The sequence below is a fragment of the Rhodotorula paludigena genome (assembly GCF_050403205.1).
Source record: "Rhodotorula paludigena JCM10292 DNA, Rt_paludigena_JCM10292v1_ctg9, whole genome shotgun sequence".
Lineage (NCBI taxonomy): Eukaryota > Fungi > Basidiomycota > Microbotryomycetes > Sporidiobolales > Sporidiobolaceae > Rhodotorula > Rhodotorula paludigena.
The window spans coordinates 454,121-473,533 of NW_027481449.1; the positions used below are offsets into that span (position 1 = coordinate 454,121).

A 19,413-nucleotide genomic window follows, 5' to 3' on the forward strand; every position below is an offset into this window, starting at 1 on the left:
GCGAAGAAAGGGCGCGACCGCGGGGCTCGAGCGGGAGAGGAGCGCGCACGCTAGCGAACAAGTCTTGGCTCGCTGTGAGACGGCGTCGTCGAGCTGTTCTCGGTGCTCTGCCTGCAGAGAAAGCGTAGCGCGAGCCGGATCGGGGCCAGAGGGGAGAGGGCGAGGCGAGAAGTCGGGCTGCTGCGATCGAGGGTCGCGCAAAATGCGGCGCGTCGAGGCGCGTCGCTCCCCCGACCTCGCTGCTTGCGCTGCCTCCCTACGACACTCCAGCGCACCATTGTAACGCACACGTGTGCAGTCGGCGGTTGTCAGCCGATTGCTATCGTCTGTTCGGTCTCCCACTGTGAACAACACGTCTCAAGCCTCTCTCACTCATGTTGAGCGACGCAATGGTAATACAACTGGACGACAGTGCACGCTGGAAGGTCGGAGGCAAGGTCAAACGACAACGATGGAGAGCAGAAAGACGAAGTAGATCCGGACACAGGAAGGGAGGCGAGCGAAGCGACCTCACGCAACCTCCTTGAGCACGCGTAAGGACTCGAGTCCACCGACGAGCTTGCGCATCGCGAGGCCATCGTCGTCGTCGCCCTCGTCGGCGTCGAGCACCGGTTTGGGCGTCTGAATGCGCAGGCCCTTCTCGTTGGCGAGGTGGAGCAGGCAGATAAACATGTACGACGTCGAGATCTCGTCCATCTTGTCCTTCGGGTACATCTTGCGCAACCCCGACACGACGGGGACGAGTGCCTCCTTCTTGCGCGGCTGCGAGGGCCTCGGAGGGCGCGTGGGCGTCGCCGAGGGAGATGCTGCGGCCATGGGCTCATCTGCCGGGTCGTAGTTGTGTGAAGCCGGGAACTGCGGTGCGCAGGCCGGTCAGCGGGAGCGTTGATGAAAACCTAGTGCTTTGGCGAGACGCACCAACTTGACGGGGATGACCACCTCCTCGAGCTCCCGCCAGATGCTGTCCTTGAGCTTCTTGACGTCGACGCGCTTTGCCCGCTTGGCATAGTTGACCGTCTCGGGCCGCACCCGTCGGAGCTGCCCTTGGGTTGCCGCAGCCAGGTCATCCAGCTCCTTATTCGCGGCCGAGTCGGGGTCGTCCTCGTCGAAGACGGGCGTGTCGTCGTCGTCGCCGCCGGCAAGCCACTGCGTGTCGAACGGTGGAGGGAAGTCGTCGTCTCCGCCTGCAGCATCAGGCAGCGGAGCATCAGTGAGTCTGCCGACTCACAGACGGACACTTCGTGAGCAGTCGAGAAAGACGACGCACCTCCGCCGAAGTCCTGGAACGCGTCATGTTCCGCCGGATCCATCCCGCCAAAGTCACCGTCGCCCATGCCCATCCCGGGTTCGCCGACCTGGCCCGCTTGCCCCGCCTGCGCCCAGAACTGCACGTCGGCCTCGCCGCCGTCGTTGTTGAGCTGGACGTTGCGGCGGCGCATCTTGAGCTGCGAGCGGAGGCGCAGGTCAGCTCGAGCGTCGCACAGCATGGACAGGAAAGACGCGCAGTCGTCTTGGGCTTCAGGAAGAGCCGCAACAGGTTCTGGCTGTTGAAGTGGAAGTCGTCCGGGAGCGTGAAATCGTCGTCGGCCGTGCCTGCGCCGGTCGACTTGCGCGCACGCGTCTTGGCCGACGCTGTGATCGACGACTTGGGGTTGGCGGCGGCGAAGAGCTCCTTGATCGAGGTGGGCGGGTCCTGCGTGAAGTCGAGCGAGAAGGCCACCTTTTCCTTCTTCTCGCGCTTGGCGGGTGCCGCGTCGTCTGCGGCGTACCGTTCATGTCAATAGATGGCGCACAGAATAGAAAGTGTCATCCGACGCACCCTTCTTGGCGCCCGCGATGCCCCTCCGCATCTTCCAATGCTCCGGTCCAGCCCAGTTCTTGCCCAACTTGGCATCAAAGAACTCGAACATGCCGTCATCGCCGACCGCGCCGTCCATGCTCATGACGAGGTCGCGGTCGTCGTGCTGTCGGCGCGGGTCGAACGCCTCGACCGCACCAAACCCAGCCCCCCCTCCTGCACCCGCCCCCGGACCGCCAAACGCAGGCGCGTCGCCGCCGCTGAACTGGTCCGCGAAGAAGTCGACTTCGCCGCCCGCGCCGCCATCGTCGTCGTCGAACCCGCCCCCACCAAAGTCGCGCCCGAGGTGATCGTCGTCGAACCCGCCGAAGTCGTCCCCGGCCTCGCCCATCGGATGGTCTGCGCCTGCGGCGTGCGCGTGCCTCTGTGCAAAGGAGGGAACATCGTCGTCGTCGTCGTTGCCGAGGTTGAGAAGGCCGAGGTCCAGGTGCGCGTCGGCGGAGAAGCGGAAGGCGGAGAGCGAAGGGCAGAGGGACATGGTCGCCAGGGGTTCGAGCCCGTGCGGCAAACAGCGTGCTGTTACGACGTGTGAGTATAGAAGTCTCGAACAGCAAGAAACGCGACGACACACCTCGAAGCTTGGAGATGTCGATCTCGACATTGTCCTCCTCCTCCTGCTGGCGCTTGCGCGCCTTCTCCTCCTCGTCCTCGTCCTCCTCGTCCTCGCAGTCGAGCTTGGCGTCGCCAGCGTCGAACACGACCTTCATCGTCCCGTCGCACCCGAGGTGGTTCATGAGGATGCCGCCCGCGCCGCCCTCGTCGAAATCGGCCGACGTCTTCTTGAACAGCGGGTCGACGGTGAACTCGAGGTCGAACTGCTTGACGCGCAGCTTGCTGAAGTCATCTGCGAGTGTCGCGGCCTGCCGTGCAGCCTGTGTAGAGTGAGGTCAGCCGGGGTTGCTGCCGAGGTGAGAAGGCTGTGATGGACGTACTCGCTTCCGCGCCCGCTTCTCCTGCCGCTCCTCGTTTGCCTCGCCGTCTTCGTCATCGTCCTCTTCGTCTGCGTCAGCACCTGCCAAGGAGAGCGATTATGAGCCGCAACCGGAAACGGAGAACGAGAAGCGGAAGCGTCGACGCACGGGCGTCCTCGCCGAGTCCGCTCAGGAGCTTGCCCGTCTCGGTCGCGACCGAGTCGACGCGCGAGGTCCAGATCTTGACGCAGCCGTCGAGGGTGCAGCTGGCCTTCTGGAAGTTGATCGAGTTGTCGTCGCCATTGCGCAGGAGCGACATGTCGTGGAAGTAGTCGATGAGGGCGAGGTTCCAGGTGTTGGTCGACGTGATTTTCTGCGTAACGAGACTCTCGGGTTAGTCAGGACGGCCTCCTGGGCAGAACGAGCGGGGAGAGAGGACGTGCATTGTCGGTCGCGATCTTCATCCACTCCTCGTAGCGCTGGCTCTCGACGACGAGGGGTGCGGCGCCGAGGACGCCGCTAACGTTGCGTCCGGGGGTGTTGGACACGTCGCGGAGGCGGTTGGCGGCGGCGAGGACGGCCATCTTTGGGTGTTTGGCGGGCGGGAGCCTGGGCGGGGTCGCAGGCGGCGGTTGTCCGAGCGACGAGCGCTGCGAGGATGACTTGCGTCCTGGCATGGCAGCGGTGCAGTCGCTCTGACCCTTGGAGCGCGTCGAGGCGGAAGCGAGCGTCAATGTTGAGCGAGACGAGAGCGCGCAGACCAAGGCGACGCTCCTTCTCGCCTCGCCACGAACCACAGACACGCTCGATAGGAGCACGCACGACGTGCACAGGGCTGCAGACACTGAACCAGCGCAACCCTCGTAACTCTCGACCAACGACTCTCCCCGCCTCGTCCCCGTCGCTCAACTCGAGTCTCCTCTCCGCTCTCATGGCCACCCGCACCGCAGCGAGGGCACAGCCGCCCAGCTCGGCACAGCGCAAGGCATCTGCACGAGTACCCAAGACCGTTATCCTTGACGACCCGCCGCGGGACGACCTCCTCGACTCGGCCCAGCTTCAGGCGCTCAAGGAGGACTTTGACCTCGAGAGTGCGTTCTATCCGACGTTCAGCCGAATGAAGTGCAACATGCGGAGCTCACGAGATCGTACTCGCAGCCGCCTCGTTCCTCCGCTCGCTCGTGCGCAAGTCGGACGAGCGCCTCGCCGCCCTCGAGCGCCATTTCGCAGACACGCTCGCCTCGCTCGACGACCAGGTCCGCGCCCTCTCGCTCGGCCGCTTCGTCGGCGAGTTTGGCGCCGACCCCAATGCCGCTCTGCGCGTCCTCGTCGAGGAGAAGATGCGCCCGCCGCCCATCAGCGAAGTCGAGCAGAGCGCAAGGAAGCGGTGCGTCGCTTCTGCTTCGCTGACAATCTCGCACGAGCGAGCGCTGACTCTGCCGAACCTTCAGGAAACGCGTACTGCCCGTCTCGCCCCGCGGTACTCTTGATGGTGCGCCTTTCTTGTCAGTGCGCTCCCTAACCAGGCTCTAACGCGTCTCTCTCGCCACACCCAGACGACGATATCTTTGCGATGTCAAAGAAGGCGCGCAACGGAGGCAAGGGCGGCCAGCTCTTCTCGTCCGCGGCCAAGAAGCAGACGGCGTCGGTCTCGCGGACGGGGTCGCTCCGCTCGAGGAACGGCGCCGGCCTGTCACCTACAAGCGTACGTCATCCGCAGGGTGTCATCCAAGCGACATACCTGACCTCGACTCTCGTACGCGCGCAGTCCCGAAAGCCCCGCCTCCGTCTCCGCCCCTCGACCTCGACCTCTTCTTCCAGCAACCACAACAACTTTGTCTACCGCACCAACCCGCTCCTCCCGCCCACGCCCGCATTCCGCCCTTCCTCCTCCTCGTCGGCCAAGACGCCCGGCGGCGGTGGGCCGGGGACGCAGCGCCGCCCGCGGAGGGGCGAGAGCATCATCATGCGCAGCATCAACGGGAGCCCGCTCGGCGAGTACGTCGCGAGCGACGACGACGGCGGCGATGACGACGGCGCGATCGAGCTGGACGACTTGTCCGACTCGTCGGACGAGCGGAGCGAGGGGGGCGAAGACGAGGACTGGGACTTGATGGAGCGCAACGAGGCGAGCAACGTCGAGCACCAGTCGGCAGGCAAGAAGAAGAAGGGCGGCCGCGCCGCCAAAGTCGCGAGCAAGGGGAAAGCGGGCGCGGGCTCGTTGGCCAAGAACAACAAGCTCACCAAGTCGTCGTCGACGCGCTCGGTCGTCGTCCCGCCCTCGTCGGCCGCGTTCGACGTCGCCCTCCCTGCAGGCGCGCCGTCGTTCGAGGCGCTCAAGAGCAAGTGGATGGACGACATGCGCGCCAAGCTCGCAAAGGCCGAGATGAGCGACGCGGACCGCAAGAGGCTCGAGGAGGTGCTGCTCGCGACCGACTTCTGAGGCGTGATCAGCTGTGTTGTCGAGGCATTGTGCAGTGGACGGACACTTGTTTTCCCTCAATGGTGGCTGACAATGACTGCGGGAGAGTATAGCGGAGACTGATACTGCACTCGACGTGGATGAGACAGACGCTACGAGATGCCCCGAGAGGAGAGCGATGCTGCCATCGGTTCTCCGAATTACTACCTGTTCGATCTTTCAGGTCTGTGCGCAGCGGTGTGGGTCAGTCAGGAGCGCCGCAACAGCCGAGTAGACGGCGCACCTCATTCTCCTTCTCCGCTTGCAACAGCTCGGTCTCCTTGGCCACCAACTCTCGCCTAGTTCCCGCTCGCGCCTGTTGCACCTCGAGTAGCTGCTGTCGGAGCTTCTTCGCGCGCTGTCGAGCGGACGAGAGCGAGGTCGAGGTGTTGGTGAAGGTCGAGACGAGGGCGGACTGAGGTGGAAGAGCCGTCAGAGCCCAGCTGGCCAAGAGTCACAGACAACAAGACGTACACGCTCGAGGAGCGGACCCTGCACATTTGCCGAGAAGCGCTTGAGTAGCTGGAGCGTGCGTGCGTCTTTGGCGTTCGATCTGTGTGTCCATTTCCTCAGTCGGCGAAACCGGCCCAGACCTCGGGAGCACGAAGGAAATCACGCACTGTAGTCTCTCGAGCAGGCGCTTCGAGCCGCCCGCCACGACGTCGAGCACGTTGAGCTTGCCCTTGTTGCCCTTGAGCCGTTCGGTGGCGATGCGGATGGCCTTCTTGGCAACGGGCTCGTCTTGTACGTCAGGTTGATCGTCCTCCGTCGAAGGTGACGGAGGAGTAGGGCGCTTGCGTCGTGATTGACCGGCACGAGGAGGAGAGGCGGGAGCTGAGGTGGACGAAGAAGTCGAAGCGGCGGATGTGCGACGCTTCTTTCTCGGGACCGCGGCGGCATCGGTAGCCGTAGATCTACAGGTATGTGTGAGTGGCGGACTTGGAAGGGGGAACCCGGAGAAGGCTCACTTGGGCTGACGCCGCTTCTTTCCTTCGCCCTTCTCCGCTGAAGCGCTCGACTCCTCACGTGCAGCCAGAGCTGGCGCGCGAGCGGCACTCGAGCGACGTCGCTTGGCTGGGCGTGGCGCCTCCTGCGGTGGCGGCGAAGGTGGCGTGTCCACCTCCAATGCGGCCGGCTGCTCAGGCTCGACTCCTGCATCCGGCTCGGGCGCAGCAGGTTGCGGCGCGGCGTCCTTATCTTTGCCCGTTGCTGCAGCTCGAGGCGCACGCTTGCGCGCCACCCCGCTCGGACCAACTTCGGGCACGGCCGCCGCCGCTGACGCCCTCGTGGAAGAGCGTCGCGCCTTCTTCGTCGTCGGCACCGGCGCCTCGTCCTGCTCAGCAGCTTCTGCCGCCCGCGTCGATTTGCGGCGCTGCATTTTGAGCGATTCAGGCGCGGGGGGCCCGTCTGGCTCGACCGCCTTGCCCTTGCCCTTGTCCTCCTTCTGCAGACGCTTCGCCTCCTCCTGCGCCTTCGCCTTCATCGAGCTCCGCCGCCGCTTCGCACCCTGCGTCAGCGACGCCGCCGCGGTCCTCACCGTCGCAGTCGACGCCACGCTCGACTCCGGGTCCGAAGGGCGGCGGTACGCCTTCCCTGCCAGGCTCGGGGCCGCAGGCGTGCCCGACAAGCGGCGCGGCGGGTCGACGGGTCCCTCGGCCGCGCGTGGCGCAGCGATTACGCCCGTCGAGGCGGTTGGGGCGGGAGCAGCGGACGAGGAGGGAACCGGCGGAGATGCCTGAACGGGCTCAGGCGCAGGGAGTGAAGCCTTCGGCGTAGTCCGCTTGCGCGGCAAGACAGTGGAGCGGCGTTTGGGCTTCTTTGTCGGCTCGGGCAGTGCTTCGGCGGGCTCGGTCGTGCTAGTCGAGGGTGTTGGCTCATCGCGCCGGCCGAGGAGATGAGCGAGCGAGGAGGGTCCGGCGTTCGCAAGCGCGCTGAGCGAGGTCCACTGACTGTTTTAGTGAGCTACAAGGTCAGCAAGCACTGGGTAGAGGGCCTCGAGAGCGAGGACGGACTTGGCAGAGTTGGGTTGCTTGATCCTCGCCGCCCTTGCCTCCTCGCGCGTTACGGGCACAGCCGTCTTATGTTGTGCAGTCGGTGACGTGAACGTAGGGATTCGGATGCTCTGCGCAGGCGCAGCACCGCTCGTGAAGGGCAGCATGGCCGCAGAGTGGGGGAAAGAGATGAGGATGGGCGCGTCTCGACGGGTCAACGATGTCAACAAGGAGCTGCAGAGGTGCAGTGCAAGGTCTAGTGCTACAGTAGCTTCAAGAAAGGTATCTGGAGGACGGGCACAGAACAACAAAGTCCGAGGGAAGTGGTGCAGCAGGTATCGGAATGCTCGGGCATCATTCTTCGCGTTCAGGATCGCTTCGTCAACCTAGGGGGGAAGCGGGGAGATGTCAGCCGTGCGCAGTGACAGCTTGAGTACGACGGACGCACCAAGCCACCGTGATGTCGATGTTCCGGCTGGACTTGGCTGCGCGCGGAACGACTCGGGTGAGCTTCGGGCTGCGTTGTGCGGTTCGAGGGCAGACCTTGCTCACCAGAGATGGAGTAGCAGCTGACTTCGCGGTTCGTGATGGTTGCCAGGGCGAGAGCCTTGATCACTTCGTCTACCGAGGCGTGGTCGGGAATGTCGTTCTTGTTTGCGAGAACCTGCGGACGGGACCATTAGCTTCCTTTGCGGATTTTTAACGATCCACGTGAGCACGTACCAAGAGTGGGATGCCACGCAGCTCTGGCTTCTCGAGCAGGGCGTGCAGTTCGGACCGTGCGGTTGCGAAGGTATCGCGGTCGGCGGAATCGAGCACCCATACGATCGCGTTGACGCCCCGACAATACCGCTCCCAGATTGATCGGAAGCGTGGTTGCCCTGCAAGGTCTGCGGATGTTCACGAGGGTCAGCCAGAGGCAGACAAGCCGGCAAGAGGAGCGATACGACGGACCCCACATCTTGATGGTCTGCAGTTGACGGAATGAAGAGCAAGTCAGCCTGCGAGCGCTTAGCGGAAGCACAAAGTCAAGCGCACCACATTGCCCTTCTGCACCTTGCGCAGGTTGAATCCGCTGCGAGCGCAGGAAGGGGTCGTCAGCGGAAGTGCAGGCATCACTGTCGAGAGAGCGGGCTCACACGGTCGGGATCATCGACTCGCTGAACGCATTGTCGGTGAGTACGTTGACGAGCGAAGTCTGCAAGTCCGAGTACGAGGTCAGTCGTGCGCAGAGGGACTCCCCACCTCGGGTTGGGCGATGAGGCGGGCAAGTGGGTGCACTGTGACGAGCAAGCGAGCACGGTGCTGCTCTGCACGAAGCGGTGCAGCCAGCGACGAAGCAAGGCGAGGGCATGCGCACCTTTCCTGCGTTCTGTAGGCCGATGCAGGCGACGTCGAGCTGGGTGGACCAGAAGAGGGCGCGGAGCCAGTCGAAGAAGGCGCGGAAGATCATCTGCGAGCAGTCCAGGCCCGTCTGGCGCTGCTCTGCGTGCTCGCTGTCCTGCGTGCGTTGTGGACGGGAGCGGATCCAGCGGTGAGCGAGGCGGTGCTCGACTCTCTCGCTCACGCCAGGTCGCTATCCCCGCCATGACCCCGCTCGAGCAAGTGCTGCAGCTCGTGAGCACCGTCGAGGAGGCTGCTGCGACTGCCCTCGCGAGTCTCAAGCAGCCCCGCCCTCTTCCCACCTCGCCGCCCTCTTCATCTCCCTCGACCTCGTCTTCCGCGCCGCCCCCGCTCGCCGACGTCCGCAGCGACTTTGTCGCCCACCTCCAGACCCTCAACAAGGAGGTCACCGCCATCTCGCTCGCCCTCAAGCCCCCAGTCTCGCTCGACGCCGTAAAGGGCACCCTCGACAAGCTCGTCCCCATCCTCGACAAGCTGCGCTTCGTGTTCGACTGCTTGCCGAGGGACGGCAGCGTCCTCGCAAAGAAGATCACGTGCGCTCGTCGTGATCAGACCATGCGCATACCTCTGCTGACACTTGCACCTCGCTGCAGCTGGTCCGCGCAAGAGTGCATCGAGGCGTTCCAGTCCTACCTCGCGTCCACCGCCTCGACCCTCTCCGCACCTCCCGCGTCCGCAAAGAAGGAGCGCGACTCGCAGCTCATCGCGACCAAGGCCGTGTGGGCCGTCGTCGAGAAGGCCGCAGCGCTCCCGCAGGATGAGCTTGACGCCGAGCGCGCGAGCTGGCGCGACACGCTCCAGCTCCTCGACGACTGCCTGGACGAGATCAAGGAGCTGAGTCAGGAGGTGGAGCAGGGCGCGGAGGAGCCCGGAGAGGAGGAAGAGGATGAGGACGAGGATGAGGACGAGGACGACTTCGGGTCCTCTCGACCGCTGTCGGCGCCCGAACGGGAACGAGCAACAGCCGCGCACCTCCTCCTCCGCCTCTCTCGCCTCCTCGTCAACCGCCTCTTAACGCGCACCGCCCCGCCGTCCCCACCCGCCGCACTCGTCGCTCCCGCTTTCCTCGCATCCGCCCACCCCCTCATCTCCCGCCTGTCCGCCCTCGCGGACGACCTCGCTGCGGCGCTCGAGCCGCCGCAAGACGAGCTCGGCGAGGTCGCGGACGAGCTCGGGGGCGTGGCAGATGAGCTTGCGGCGGTGATCGAGAAGGCCGTCAATGGGGCAGACGACGAAGCGGTGACGGCGGCGGAGAAGCAGTGGCTCGCGATGTGGCGGAAACAGCGGGATACAGCGCGAGCCAAGCTCGAGGCAATCTGAGCCGGCGGGTGTGGCCGATTCGGACACATTTCTGGTCCAAGAGTGCGGGAGAGAAAGGTTACAATGCTGGCGATCGAGCGAGGCGGAGGAGTGGGTATCTACAAAGCGCCGAGCGAGAGCATCGTCCCCAGCGACTGGAGGATCGAGTCGCCCATGGCCTTCTCGACAGCCTCCTCGAGATGCCGCTTCGGGTCCTGCTTGCCGACGTGCCGCGTCTTGAGCTGCTGCGGCGTCAGCTCGGCCTCCTCCTTGACCGATGCCGTGTACGTTTGCGCGAGCGAGAGCATGCGCTGCAGTGCGGTGGGATGCAGTTGTCAGCGCTCAAGCCGGGCAGGAGACGTCGAAGTAGTCGCGCATACCTTGATGCTCTCCTCGTTGCTCGACTTCATCTGCTGCCAATCCCGCAGCTTGAGCCCCTCGGTCCAGTTCTTCTTGTGCAGATTGAGCAGCATCGACTGCTCGAGGTCCGTCTTGCGGTACGCGATCGCAATCGAGTAGTAGTGCCGGTTCAAGCCGTGGATGAGGGCCTGCGAGACGAGCGGCGGGTCAGCACCGAAATCAGGAGTCGAGCGAGTGGTCGTTAACGCACCTGGATGCTTGGCTGCTGCAGGTGGCCAATGTTGCTCGTGCTCTGCCGCGGCTCAACGCCCATCATGACTTGTTGCGGGTTAATCGAGCGGAACGCATCGATGACGACCTTGCCCTTGACGGACTGGATCGGGTCGATGACGACGGCGACTGCTCGAGGGTTCAGTTGCTCGAAGGACTGCAGTACAGGATGAGCGTGAGCATGGGCGAGGAAAGCGAAGTAGGGAGGGGGGCCGCGCACCTGCTGGGTATTGACATCGACGCTCGACAGCCAGCAGCCGAAACCGGGGTGAGAGTGGTACCATCCCACCACCATTTCTGGTCTGTCGGTGTATGTAAGTCTCAGCGGAAAGGCACGTCGAGAGGAGAGAGACTGTGGGACGCACCGCCCCGTCTGCTTGAGCATGTCGAGCATCTTGGTCTGGAAGACCGGGTCCACCGCCTCGACCGACACGCCCGTACCACTCTGCGGCATCGCAAACACATCTGCAGGGTGAAACGTGTGAGCTAGGAGATACACCGCTGGCGAGAGAGGCGGAAGCATGAACGGACCGATGACCCGCACGGTGTACTCGTCGACAAAGTCGCCCAGCATGAGGCCCATGACCTCGAGCGGCACGCCTGCGCGGCCGTGCTTGAGCATCTGCGCGTTCAGAGCACGGCGGAGCAGGACGGGGAGGGGAAGCGACAACGTCAGCTCTCGCTCGTGGCTCCGCGCTGGTCAACTTTGCGGTTGCGCACCTTGAGGAGGGCGAGACTGCTGATGTGGACCGTCTCTGCATTGTCGTTGGTCGGGTGGTCGCCGCCGGGAGCGGGCTGACCGCCGCCGAACTGGCCCATCAGGCTGCGCAGCTGTGCGTCCACTGCGGGCAGGAAGGGTGGGTTAGTGAGAGGAAGAGCTACTGCAGGTACAGGCACAGGCACTTGTTCGCTGGAGAGTGGAGAAAGGGAAAGGCCTCTGCGGGCGAGACGAGTGGAACCGCGTCAGCCCTCGACCACTCGCCCGCTCGCCGCCAGGGCAGCCAGCGACCAGCGCACGAGCATCGTAGGAGCACGATGCTCGGCACCGCCAAGAAGGACCGCAGGCAGCGTGCGTCTCTCGCCTCCGTCGCCTCGTCCGCTCCCCATCCTCATCGCCCTCGTCTCGAACCGCAACAGCCCAGCGCGCAGCAGCCCCGAGCGCAGTCATCGCAGACTCGGAATACGTCGCTCGCCGCGTCAAGCGCCACCTCAACGACCTCGAGCGCACCAACTACACCGAGCCGACCACCGGCCCCTCTGCCTATGGCGAGCTCGACGACGACAACAAGGGGCCTTCCGCGCTTGCAAAGGACGACGACGGCTCAGGTGTGATCTCTGTTGGCGCCGAGTTGATGCGCGTCCAGGTCGTTGACCCCTTCTCTCTCCGCAGGCAAGAAGCGTAAGAAGTCGATGGCCGTTCGCTCCCTCCTCATGTACCGCAAGAACCTGGCCACGCTCCTCGACGAGTCTGTACGTCTCGCACCAGTCGCCGGACACGGGGCAGGCGAGCTGACCTTGCTTTTGAACGGCAGAACCTCTCGTCGCAGCCCAAGACGCAACCGTCCTACCTGACCGCCGCAGCTCCGCCGTCTCGCCGCCCGCCTCTTCAGCTCTGCTCCGTCTGCGGCTACAAGCCCAAGTACTCGTGTCTGCGGTGCGGCCTCAAGTATTGCGACATCGGTTGCAAGACGACGCACGACGATAGTCGTTGCGAGCGGCGGTGATTGCGGTGGCCTTGTTAGACGTGCTCCGTTCCGACCTGTTGTTGCTATAATTACACGCTCTTCCTGCTTTCTGTCGTGTGCGAACATAGAAACGTGCGGTTCGCGCTTCAGTCAATGCGCCGCAAGTCTACCAACCCCTTGAGCAGCCTCGCCACGTCCTCGAGCGCGCCAAGCGCCGCTTCTCGCACTTCTTGAGATGCCGCTGCAGGTCCGATCCCTGCCGCCCCCGCAGCATTCCCTGGTGTACCCGCTCCTGTCCGAGGCGCGGCGGTGAAGCGGGTCGTGACGCTGACGGCGTACGACGCGGTGTCTAGCGGAGCCGGCGAGTTGTCCGCCTGTTCAATCTTCCGTCAGCTATCCGTGTTTGTCGTCTCAGCTCCGGAGAGACGGGCGTACCTCGTACAGCTGGAAGAGCTCGATGGAGACGTTCGCGCGGTGAAAGACGACGCCTCTTCGTCTCAGAGTGAACAGGCTCTTCCTGAACGGATAATCATTCCTCAGTATAGCAGAGGATATCGTTTCGAAGAGAGGACGCACCCGTAGCCGAGCGCGTGTGCGAAGACGCGCGGATCAGACCCATCCTCGACGAGCAGCTCCGTCACGCCGTGCTGCTGTGCGCGCGGCGCAGTCCGCACGGGCTCTGGTCGTCCACTCACCTGCAGTGACCTGTCAACGAGGGACACGCGTGAGCTTCGACGCGTGCAACCGCTCCCATCGCCTTGTGGGGAGATGTGAGCGCACCACTGTGCCGCATCGCCGCTCGAGCGCGTCCTGAGCGCCTTGACGCGCAGCTGTAGCCCCGCTCCAGCGTTTCCACCCCCGTTCGACTCGCCGGCAGAACGGGCAAACACCTCCTCGTTGCTGGTGAAGGCCTCGCCCCGCTCGCAGTAGCTCGACAGGCGCTCAATCGTGGCGCCGTAGAGCGATGACGGAAGCACGCCAGAGATGTGCAGCTCTGTCGTCATCCTGGGGAGCGGGAGCGAAGCTTTGTAGATGAAAGAAGCAGAGCCTAAGGTGCACCGCCTCCGTGGTGCTTCAAGGCTTCGCGGCGTCGGGCCGTAGCAAACGCGCCGTGCAACCGTGCATTGCTCTCGACACGGTCGATGCAGAGGAAGCGATCGAATTTACAGCAGCAAAAGCAAGGGCGGGCATACACCAAGGAACGAGTACAACGTGAGAGGGTGATGCGCGCGAAAGTAACAAATAAGGCGGACAAGCCGAGCGAAAGGCGAAGGAGGACGGCAGAGTCATCTAGTTGTTCAGCCGCTGCACACTGTAGGCGCGGGGTCATGGTCAGTGCGTGCGTTGAAGTGTACAAGAAGAGAGCGCGAACGTACTGAGGCAGGCCTCCTTGTTCTCGATACTGCAGGCGAGGACGGCGGCGGCGTGCTCGTCACGGCGGCGGATAGCCTCCTCGTACGTGATCTCGCCGTCGGTCTCCTCGGTCGACGAGGCGGTCGAAGCCGCAGCCTTGGCCGGCGCTGCTGCCGGGACTGGCGTAGGCGCAGGCGACGGCTCCGAGCTGGGTGTGGGCGATGCAGGTGCGGGCGAGGCCGCGGGCGAGCTGCTCGTAGGCGAGCGCTTGACAGCTGCCGGCTGAGCGGACAGCGACGTACGCGCGACGCCGTTCGTGATGTCACGCATGCCCGACGGGCGCGTAGGCGCAGGCGCAGTCGTGTTCGCGGCCTTGGCTTGGTCTGTGCGGCGAGAATGTCAGCATTTAGGCAGGCAAAAAGCTACGTCGGTCGGAAACGCACTGAGCGTCGCCTGGTCGACCGTGAACTTGATGGCACCGACGGCTGCGCGCGTACGCAGGTAGTACTGTGGGACGAATGCATGGCCTCAGTGCCTGCGCTGAAAGAAGACACACGTAGGGAAGAGCGGCCACGCACCATGCCCGTCTTGAGGCCCTTCTTCCAGCCGTAGAAGTGCATGGACGTGAGCTGCGACATGGTCGGCGACGACAGGTGGATGTTGAGCGACTGGCTCTGGTCGATGAAGGCGCCGCGGTCTGCCGAAAGATCGATGACCGTCTTCTGCGAGACCTCCCACACCGTCTTGTAGATGCGCTTGAGGTCATCCGGGATCGTCGGGATGTTCTGGATCGAGCCGTTGTGCGCAATGATGGTGTTCTTCATCGCGTCGTTCCAAAGGCCGCGCTCGACGAGGTCGCGCAGGAGCCACGGGTTGACGATCTGGAACTCGCCGGCGAGGACGCGGCGGGTGTAGATGTTCCTACAGGGCAAGTCGTGTGGTCAGTCGGACTGCACGCTTCTAGCACATCTGTCAGAACAGCGCACGAGGTGTAGGGCTCGAACGCCTCGTTGTTGCCGAGGATCTGACTCGTCGAGGCCGTCGGCATCGGCGCGCAGACGAGCGAGTTGCGAAGACCATGCTGCGCAATCTTCTCCTTGAGCGCGGCCCAGTCCCACAGGTCGGTCGGCGTGACGTTCCACAAGTCGTACTGGAGAAGACCGTGGCTGGCGGGGGAGCCGCCGTTCTTCTTGTAGCTCGGGTACCAGCCGTCCTCGCCCGGGTGCGTCTCCGCGTACTCCTTGGCCATCTCGCACGACGACTCAATGGCGGCGTGGTAAATGGTCTCGAAGATCTGGAGGTTGAGCTTGCGTGCTTCGGGCGAGTCGAACGGAAGGCGGAGGGCCATGAACGCGTCTGCGAGACCCTGCACACCGATGCCGATCGGGCGGTGGCGCATGTTGCTGTTCTCGGCCTCCTTGACAGGGTAGTAGTTGACGTCGATGATGCGGTTCAGGTTGTACGCAACCGACTTGGTGACCTGGTGCAGCTTCTCGAAGTCGTAGGCGCCGTTCTTGACGAAGGACGGCAGCGCGATTGATGCGAGGTTGCAGACAGCGCTGTGAGCAAGCAATGTGTGGTGAGACGAGTGCGTTTGACTAAGCGAACGCGACCTAGACGGACCACTCGTCCGGTGCCGAGTACTCGATGATCTCGGTGCAGAGGTTCGACGACTTGATCGTGCCGAGGTTGCGCTGGTTCGACTTGCCTGCGGGACGACGTGATGCAGGTTAGCCATACGAAAGGAGGAACCGAGCGAGCGGGCGGCTACTCACGGTTCGCGGCGTCCTTGTAGAGCATGAACGGGTTGCCCGTCTCGACCTGCGCCTCGAGGATCGCGTACCAGAGCTTCTGAGCCGGAACGGTGCGCTTGGCGCGGCCCTCCTTCTCGTACTTCTCGAAGAGCTCCTTGAACTCGTCGCCGTAGACCTCGTGAAGGCCGGGCGCCTCGGCGGGGCAGAAGAGCGGCCAGTCGCCAGCCTGCTCGACGCGCTCCATGAAGAGGTCGGGAATCCAAAGCGCAAAGAACAGGTCGCGGGCGCGGACCTCCTCCTTGCCGTGGTTCTTGCGGAGGTCGAGGAAGTCGAACACGTCGGCGTGCCACGGCTCGAGGTAGATGGCGAAGGCGCCCGGGCGCTTGTTGCCGCCCTGGTCGACGTAGCGAGCCGTGTTGTTGTACACGCGGAGCATGGGGATGATGCCGTTCGAGTAGCCGTTGGTGCCGGCGATGTACGAGCCGGTGGCGCGGATGTTGTGAATGGAAAGACCGATGCCGCCGGCCGTCTTCGAGATGAGCGCGCACGTCTTGAGCGTGTCGTAGATACCCTCGATCGAGTCGTCCTTCATCGTGACGAGGAAGCACGACGACAGCTGCGGGTGCGGCGTGCCGGCGTTGAAGAGGGTGGGCGAAGCGTGCGTGAAGTAACGCTGCGACATCAGGTCGTACGTCTCGATGGCGCGGTCGATGTCGGCCCCGTGGATGCCGACAGCGACGCGCATGAGCATGTGCTGAGGGCGCTCGGCGACCTTGCCGTCGATGCGCAGCAAGTACGAACGCTCGAGGGTCTTGAAGCCGAAGTAGTTCTGAACCGAGCACGGCATCGTCAGTCCTGCCCACGGCCGACTGACTGCGTGTGCGGGCACGCACGTAGCTGAAGTCACGGTCGTAGATGACCGCGCTGTTGAGGCGGTCCGCGTTCGCCATCACGACTTCGTACGTCTCCTTCGAAATCATACTCGACGGGCGACCGTTCTTCGGGTTGACTGCGGTGAAACTCTTTGATCAGCCTGGCAGTAGGCAAGGCTTGATGATCGGCGGCCGAACGCACTGTACTTGTACAGGTCATCGATAACATGCGAGAACGTCTTCTTGGTCTCCTTGTGCAGGTTCGAGATGGCGATGCGGGCGGCGAGGATGGCGTAGTCCTGTTGTCACAAAGTGCGTTGTCAGCCCCAGCCCCAACGCGACCATGCGAGGACAGCATACGGGGTGCCGGGTGGTCATGTAAGCCGCCGTCTCGGCCGCCAGGTTGTCGAGTTCGACGGTGGTCACGCCCTGGTAAACGCCGTTGATGACACGCTTGGTGATCTGCAACCGATATATCGTGTCAGCAGCCAGCTCGGGCATGTACGTGTAAGAGCAGACTCGCCTCGATGGGCTCGACATGGTCCATGTCAAGACCATAGCAGAGCTTGCTGATGCGCGCAGTGCTGGACATAAGCAAACAGATCAGTCAGCTGTGCGCCAGCCGCGAATCTGGCGTGCGAGCGGGAGTCGTACATCTTGTCGAAAGCGACCTTCTCGCGACGACCGTCTGCGGTGGCGAAGAAGGGTCAGAGGGAAGAGTCCCGCCGAGGAAGGGGACGTCACAGCGCTGTCGACACTGTTGCAGAAGCTCACCGCGCTACAGTGCGGACAGAGAGGGCTTGGTCAGCGTGAGACGCGTCGCGAGAGCAGGGGCGGCAAGGCGCACCTTGTAGACGAACGCCATGCCTGGCGAAGGAAGGAGTGACGGGGTGGGGCGCTGCAGGTGCTGTTGCGGTCGCTGCCGAGGAGCTCGTGCGAGCCGGAGGACGAGTGCGTGAAGAGCGAGGGAAGGGAGGGGGAGAGAGGGAACGCGAGCGACCGGCGGCAGTCGCGTCGGTCGCGTCAGCTTCGACGCGCGCGACTCGACGCGATTTTCGCACGACGCGCTCTCGGCCTCGATCCTTTTGTCCGCGCGCGAGCCGTCCTCCGAGCGCCGCACGCGACTTGAGCGTGCAAGCAGCCCTCGGCACGGGCTTCAGTCAAGACAGACGGTGCACAGTAGCCAGACAAGATCGCAGGACTCGAACAAGGTGCTTCGCCAGTTCTCAGACCCCGCTTACCGCTTACCGGATTTCGCTGTCGTCGTGCTAACCTCCGCCTCGGCAGCTCTCTGGTCGACCGTCCGCAGCGACGCGGGACAGTCTCGTTTAGCTCGAGCCCGCTTGTCAGCGCCGAGCCCTGCTCCATCGACCGCGGACGCATCCGCCTTGCCTGTCCTCCTCGACACGACCATCTCGCATCTCATTCGCATCCGTACCCGCTTTTGAAGCCTTCCGCACGCTAAGTCCGCTATGTCGCCGCCCTCGGCATCTGCCGGGCCAGGTCCGAGTACGCTCGCCGCCCGCTCGGCGGCCATCGCCAGCAAGGTCCACGACGTTCACGAAGGCGAGGACACCCGAGCGCGACCTGACTCGTCCCAGCCAGCTTCCCCCGTATCGAGCCCGCCACCTGCGGAAGGACGGCGTCGGCGCCCGCCAGGTCCGCAAAGCCACGCACGGCGAGACGCAGCGGAGGAGGGAACTACCGCAACAGCCAGCGAAGCAGGTCCGCCCGTCCGAGCGGCTGGCGAAGCCCACTTCGGAGGTGTTCAAGGGTCGTCCACCATCGCGAGTGCGCGCGGGACGAGGGGTTCTCGTCGACTGAATGATGCTGCGCCTGAAGCGTCGAGGACGACCAAGGGCAAGAAGCGGGCGCGCGAGCCATCCCCTGACAGAGAGGATACGGCCGACGATGACGAAGATGGCGATGCATACGCGCTGGGCGAGGACGCCGATGAAGACGATGAAGACGACGACGGAGGCTCGGACAGCGGCGCATCCTCCTCTCCCGCTCCGTCCTCTTCCGGCTCGCCCGTGGGGCGGCGCCGCCGCCCCGCCGCTGTACGCGCCGATTTGCGGCGCGGAACAACCGGCGTCAGGCTCAAGGCCAGCCTGCGCAACCTCGTGCCGCCGCCGGTGCCGCGCGCTTTCGCCGATGCAGACCTTGCGACGCTGTTCGATTCGCCAGCCGATCGGCCGGGCCAGGCCGGTGACTTGCTCACAGCAGAGCAGAAGGCTGAGCTCGAGCGCGCGATGGACCCGTGCGTGACTGCCTTCGCTTGCATTGCTTGCGCAGCGACACAGACTCGTTGACCTCGGCTTGGCACGCAGCGCTCTGGGCATGACAGTTTTGGAGACGCTTGCCGCCCAACGCGACGTCTACGAGCGCGCATATGGCGCCCTGCATGACGAGCTTGTCAAGGCGCAGATCGAAGAGAGCGTGCTCAACAATGTCAAGACAATCCTGATTGCTCGTTTCTTTCCCCTCCTTGCCCCTTCCGGTTCGTTGCTGACGTGTCCGCGCTGTACAGGAAAAGCGCGACGGTATCCGCAGACTGCAGAAGGCAGTGCAGGAATCGTAGCCATCGCAGTGCTTCAGGCTCGATCTATCAGCGCAGTCAGGTCGAGCACGTGTGCCCGCGGCCATCTATGTCATAGCTAGCTGACCAAGGACGATGGACCGTGCTGCTGTTTCGGGAGGGAAGCGTAGAGTTGTTGCAGGCCCGATAGCGCGAGGACCTGAGGCGTCTTCGGCGCGGGGCACGAAAGGAGGGTATCTGGACGCCAGCCAAAGTCGGCGGCACCAGCTTACGCCTCTATAGCACAGTGGCAGTGCGTGTCACTCGTAATGACAAGGTCGGGTGTTCGATCCACCCTGGAGGCACGGCTCTCATCTGTTCTTTTGCCGACGGACGCATCGGTATCAAGCTGGAGGCTGTCGCACTTTTGTTACTGCCAGTCGGAAGAGCCGAGCTGTCCGGAGGCACTGTTTGCCAGCAATGAGGGGCCGGACGGAGGATGTCACGCAGACGGCATTAGCAGGCGTTATGTACGTACAGTTAAGGCGACCGCACACAAGCACGCCCCTATGGCTCAGTGGTAGAGCGTTCGCCTAGTAAGCGAAAGGTCCATAGTTCGATCCTGTGTGGGGGCATTTGCTTTTTTTTTGCTGTGGCCCGGGACAGGGCAGTAGCAA

The 19,413-nt window shown here is 64.0% G+C and overlaps 10 protein-coding genes across 10 annotated transcripts; 4 read left to right on the top strand and 6 right to left on the bottom strand.

Annotated features, from left to right (window-relative positions):
* Window positions 1-510: 510 nt before the first annotated feature.
* BRN1 (condensin subunit BRN1) lies at window positions 511-3,446 on the bottom strand (the record flags this gene model as incomplete). Its single annotated transcript, XM_076647540.1, has 9 exons — window positions 511-855; window positions 919-1,184; window positions 1,268-1,445; window positions 1,505-1,758; window positions 1,820-2,374; window positions 2,430-2,730; window positions 2,791-2,870; window positions 2,938-3,142; window positions 3,213-3,446. 9 exons carry the CDS (start codon window positions 3,444-3,446, stop codon window positions 511-513), a joined length of 2,418 nt encoding a protein of 805 aa, XP_076507075.1.
* A 254-nt stretch (window positions 3,447-3,700) lies between these two features.
* Window positions 3,701-5,212, top strand: JCM10292_001023 (uncharacterized protein; the record flags this gene model as incomplete). The annotated part of the gene is made up of 5 exons (XM_076647541.1): window positions 3,701-3,860; window positions 3,928-4,156; window positions 4,221-4,261; window positions 4,326-4,474; window positions 4,538-5,212. 5 exons carry the CDS (start codon window positions 3,701-3,703, stop codon window positions 5,210-5,212), a joined length of 1,254 nt encoding a protein of 417 aa, XP_076507076.1.
* Window positions 5,213-5,410: 198 nt separating this feature from the next.
* On the bottom strand, window positions 5,411-7,388 carry JCM10292_001024 (uncharacterized protein; the record flags this gene model as incomplete). The annotated part of the gene is made up of 6 exons (XM_076647542.1): window positions 5,411-5,416; window positions 5,475-5,645; window positions 5,705-5,783; window positions 5,851-6,144; window positions 6,199-7,179; window positions 7,243-7,388. 6 exons carry the CDS (start codon window positions 7,386-7,388, stop codon window positions 5,411-5,413), a joined length of 1,677 nt encoding a protein of 558 aa, XP_076507077.1.
* A 200-nt stretch (window positions 7,389-7,588) lies between these two features.
* Window positions 7,589-8,674, bottom strand: JCM10292_001025 (ADP-ribosylation factor-like protein; the record flags this gene model as incomplete). The annotated part of the gene is made up of 8 exons (XM_076647543.1): window positions 7,589-7,607; window positions 7,670-7,706; window positions 7,774-7,885; window positions 7,945-8,111; window positions 8,176-8,191; window positions 8,260-8,296; window positions 8,361-8,419; window positions 8,582-8,674. 8 exons carry the CDS (start codon window positions 8,672-8,674, stop codon window positions 7,589-7,591), a joined length of 540 nt encoding a protein of 179 aa, XP_076507078.1.
* Window positions 8,675-8,808: 134 nt separating this feature from the next.
* JCM10292_001026 (uncharacterized protein) lies at window positions 8,809-9,945 on the top strand (the record flags this gene model as incomplete). Its single annotated transcript, XM_076647544.1, has 2 exons — window positions 8,809-9,158; window positions 9,219-9,945. The coding sequence occupies 2 exons, from the start codon at window positions 8,809-8,811 to the stop codon at window positions 9,943-9,945; spliced, it is 1,077 nt and encodes a 358-aa protein (XP_076507079.1).
* A 98-nt stretch (window positions 9,946-10,043) lies between these two features.
* RPN11 (proteasome regulatory particle lid subunit RPN11) lies at window positions 10,044-11,373 on the bottom strand (the record flags this gene model as incomplete). The annotated part of the gene is made up of 7 exons (XM_076647545.1): window positions 10,044-10,235; window positions 10,305-10,472; window positions 10,535-10,711; window positions 10,775-10,856; window positions 10,920-11,019; window positions 11,086-11,176; window positions 11,275-11,373. The coding sequence occupies 7 exons, from the start codon at window positions 11,371-11,373 to the stop codon at window positions 10,044-10,046; spliced, it is 909 nt and encodes a 302-aa protein (XP_076507080.1).
* Window positions 11,374-11,589: 216 nt separating this feature from the next.
* On the top strand, window positions 11,590-12,278 carry VPS71 (Vps71p; the record flags this gene model as incomplete). The annotated part of the gene is made up of 4 exons (XM_076647546.1): window positions 11,590-11,623; window positions 11,692-11,880; window positions 11,945-12,024; window positions 12,087-12,278. The coding sequence occupies 4 exons, from the start codon at window positions 11,590-11,592 to the stop codon at window positions 12,276-12,278; spliced, it is 495 nt and encodes a 164-aa protein (XP_076507081.1).
* Window positions 12,279-12,385: 107 nt separating this feature from the next.
* On the bottom strand, window positions 12,386-13,243 carry JCM10292_001029 (uncharacterized protein; the record flags this gene model as incomplete). The annotated part of the gene is made up of 4 exons (XM_076647547.1): window positions 12,386-12,613; window positions 12,675-12,756; window positions 12,816-12,944; window positions 13,020-13,243. 4 exons carry the CDS (start codon window positions 13,241-13,243, stop codon window positions 12,386-12,388), a joined length of 663 nt encoding a protein of 220 aa, XP_076507082.1.
* A 294-nt stretch (window positions 13,244-13,537) lies between these two features.
* On the bottom strand, window positions 13,538-17,083 carry JCM10292_001030 (ribonucleoside-diphosphate reductase large subunit; the record flags this gene model as incomplete). The annotated part of the gene is made up of 14 exons (XM_076647548.1): window positions 13,538-13,551; window positions 13,616-13,975; window positions 14,036-14,099; window positions 14,171-14,513; window positions 14,579-15,151; window positions 15,216-15,300; window positions 15,368-16,175; window positions 16,240-16,355; window positions 16,421-16,517; window positions 16,579-16,680; window positions 16,742-16,802; window positions 16,873-16,906; window positions 16,975-16,996; window positions 17,066-17,083. 14 exons carry the CDS (start codon window positions 17,081-17,083, stop codon window positions 13,538-13,540), a joined length of 2,697 nt encoding a protein of 898 aa, XP_076507083.1.
* Window positions 17,084-17,690: 607 nt separating this feature from the next.
* Window positions 17,691-18,883, top strand: JCM10292_001031 (uncharacterized protein; the record flags this gene model as incomplete). The annotated part of the gene is made up of 5 exons (XM_076647549.1): window positions 17,691-17,765; window positions 17,824-18,009; window positions 18,078-18,478; window positions 18,549-18,718; window positions 18,876-18,883. 5 exons carry the CDS (start codon window positions 17,691-17,693, stop codon window positions 18,881-18,883), a joined length of 840 nt encoding a protein of 279 aa, XP_076507084.1.
* Between the last annotated feature and the right edge of the window lie 530 nt (window positions 18,884-19,413).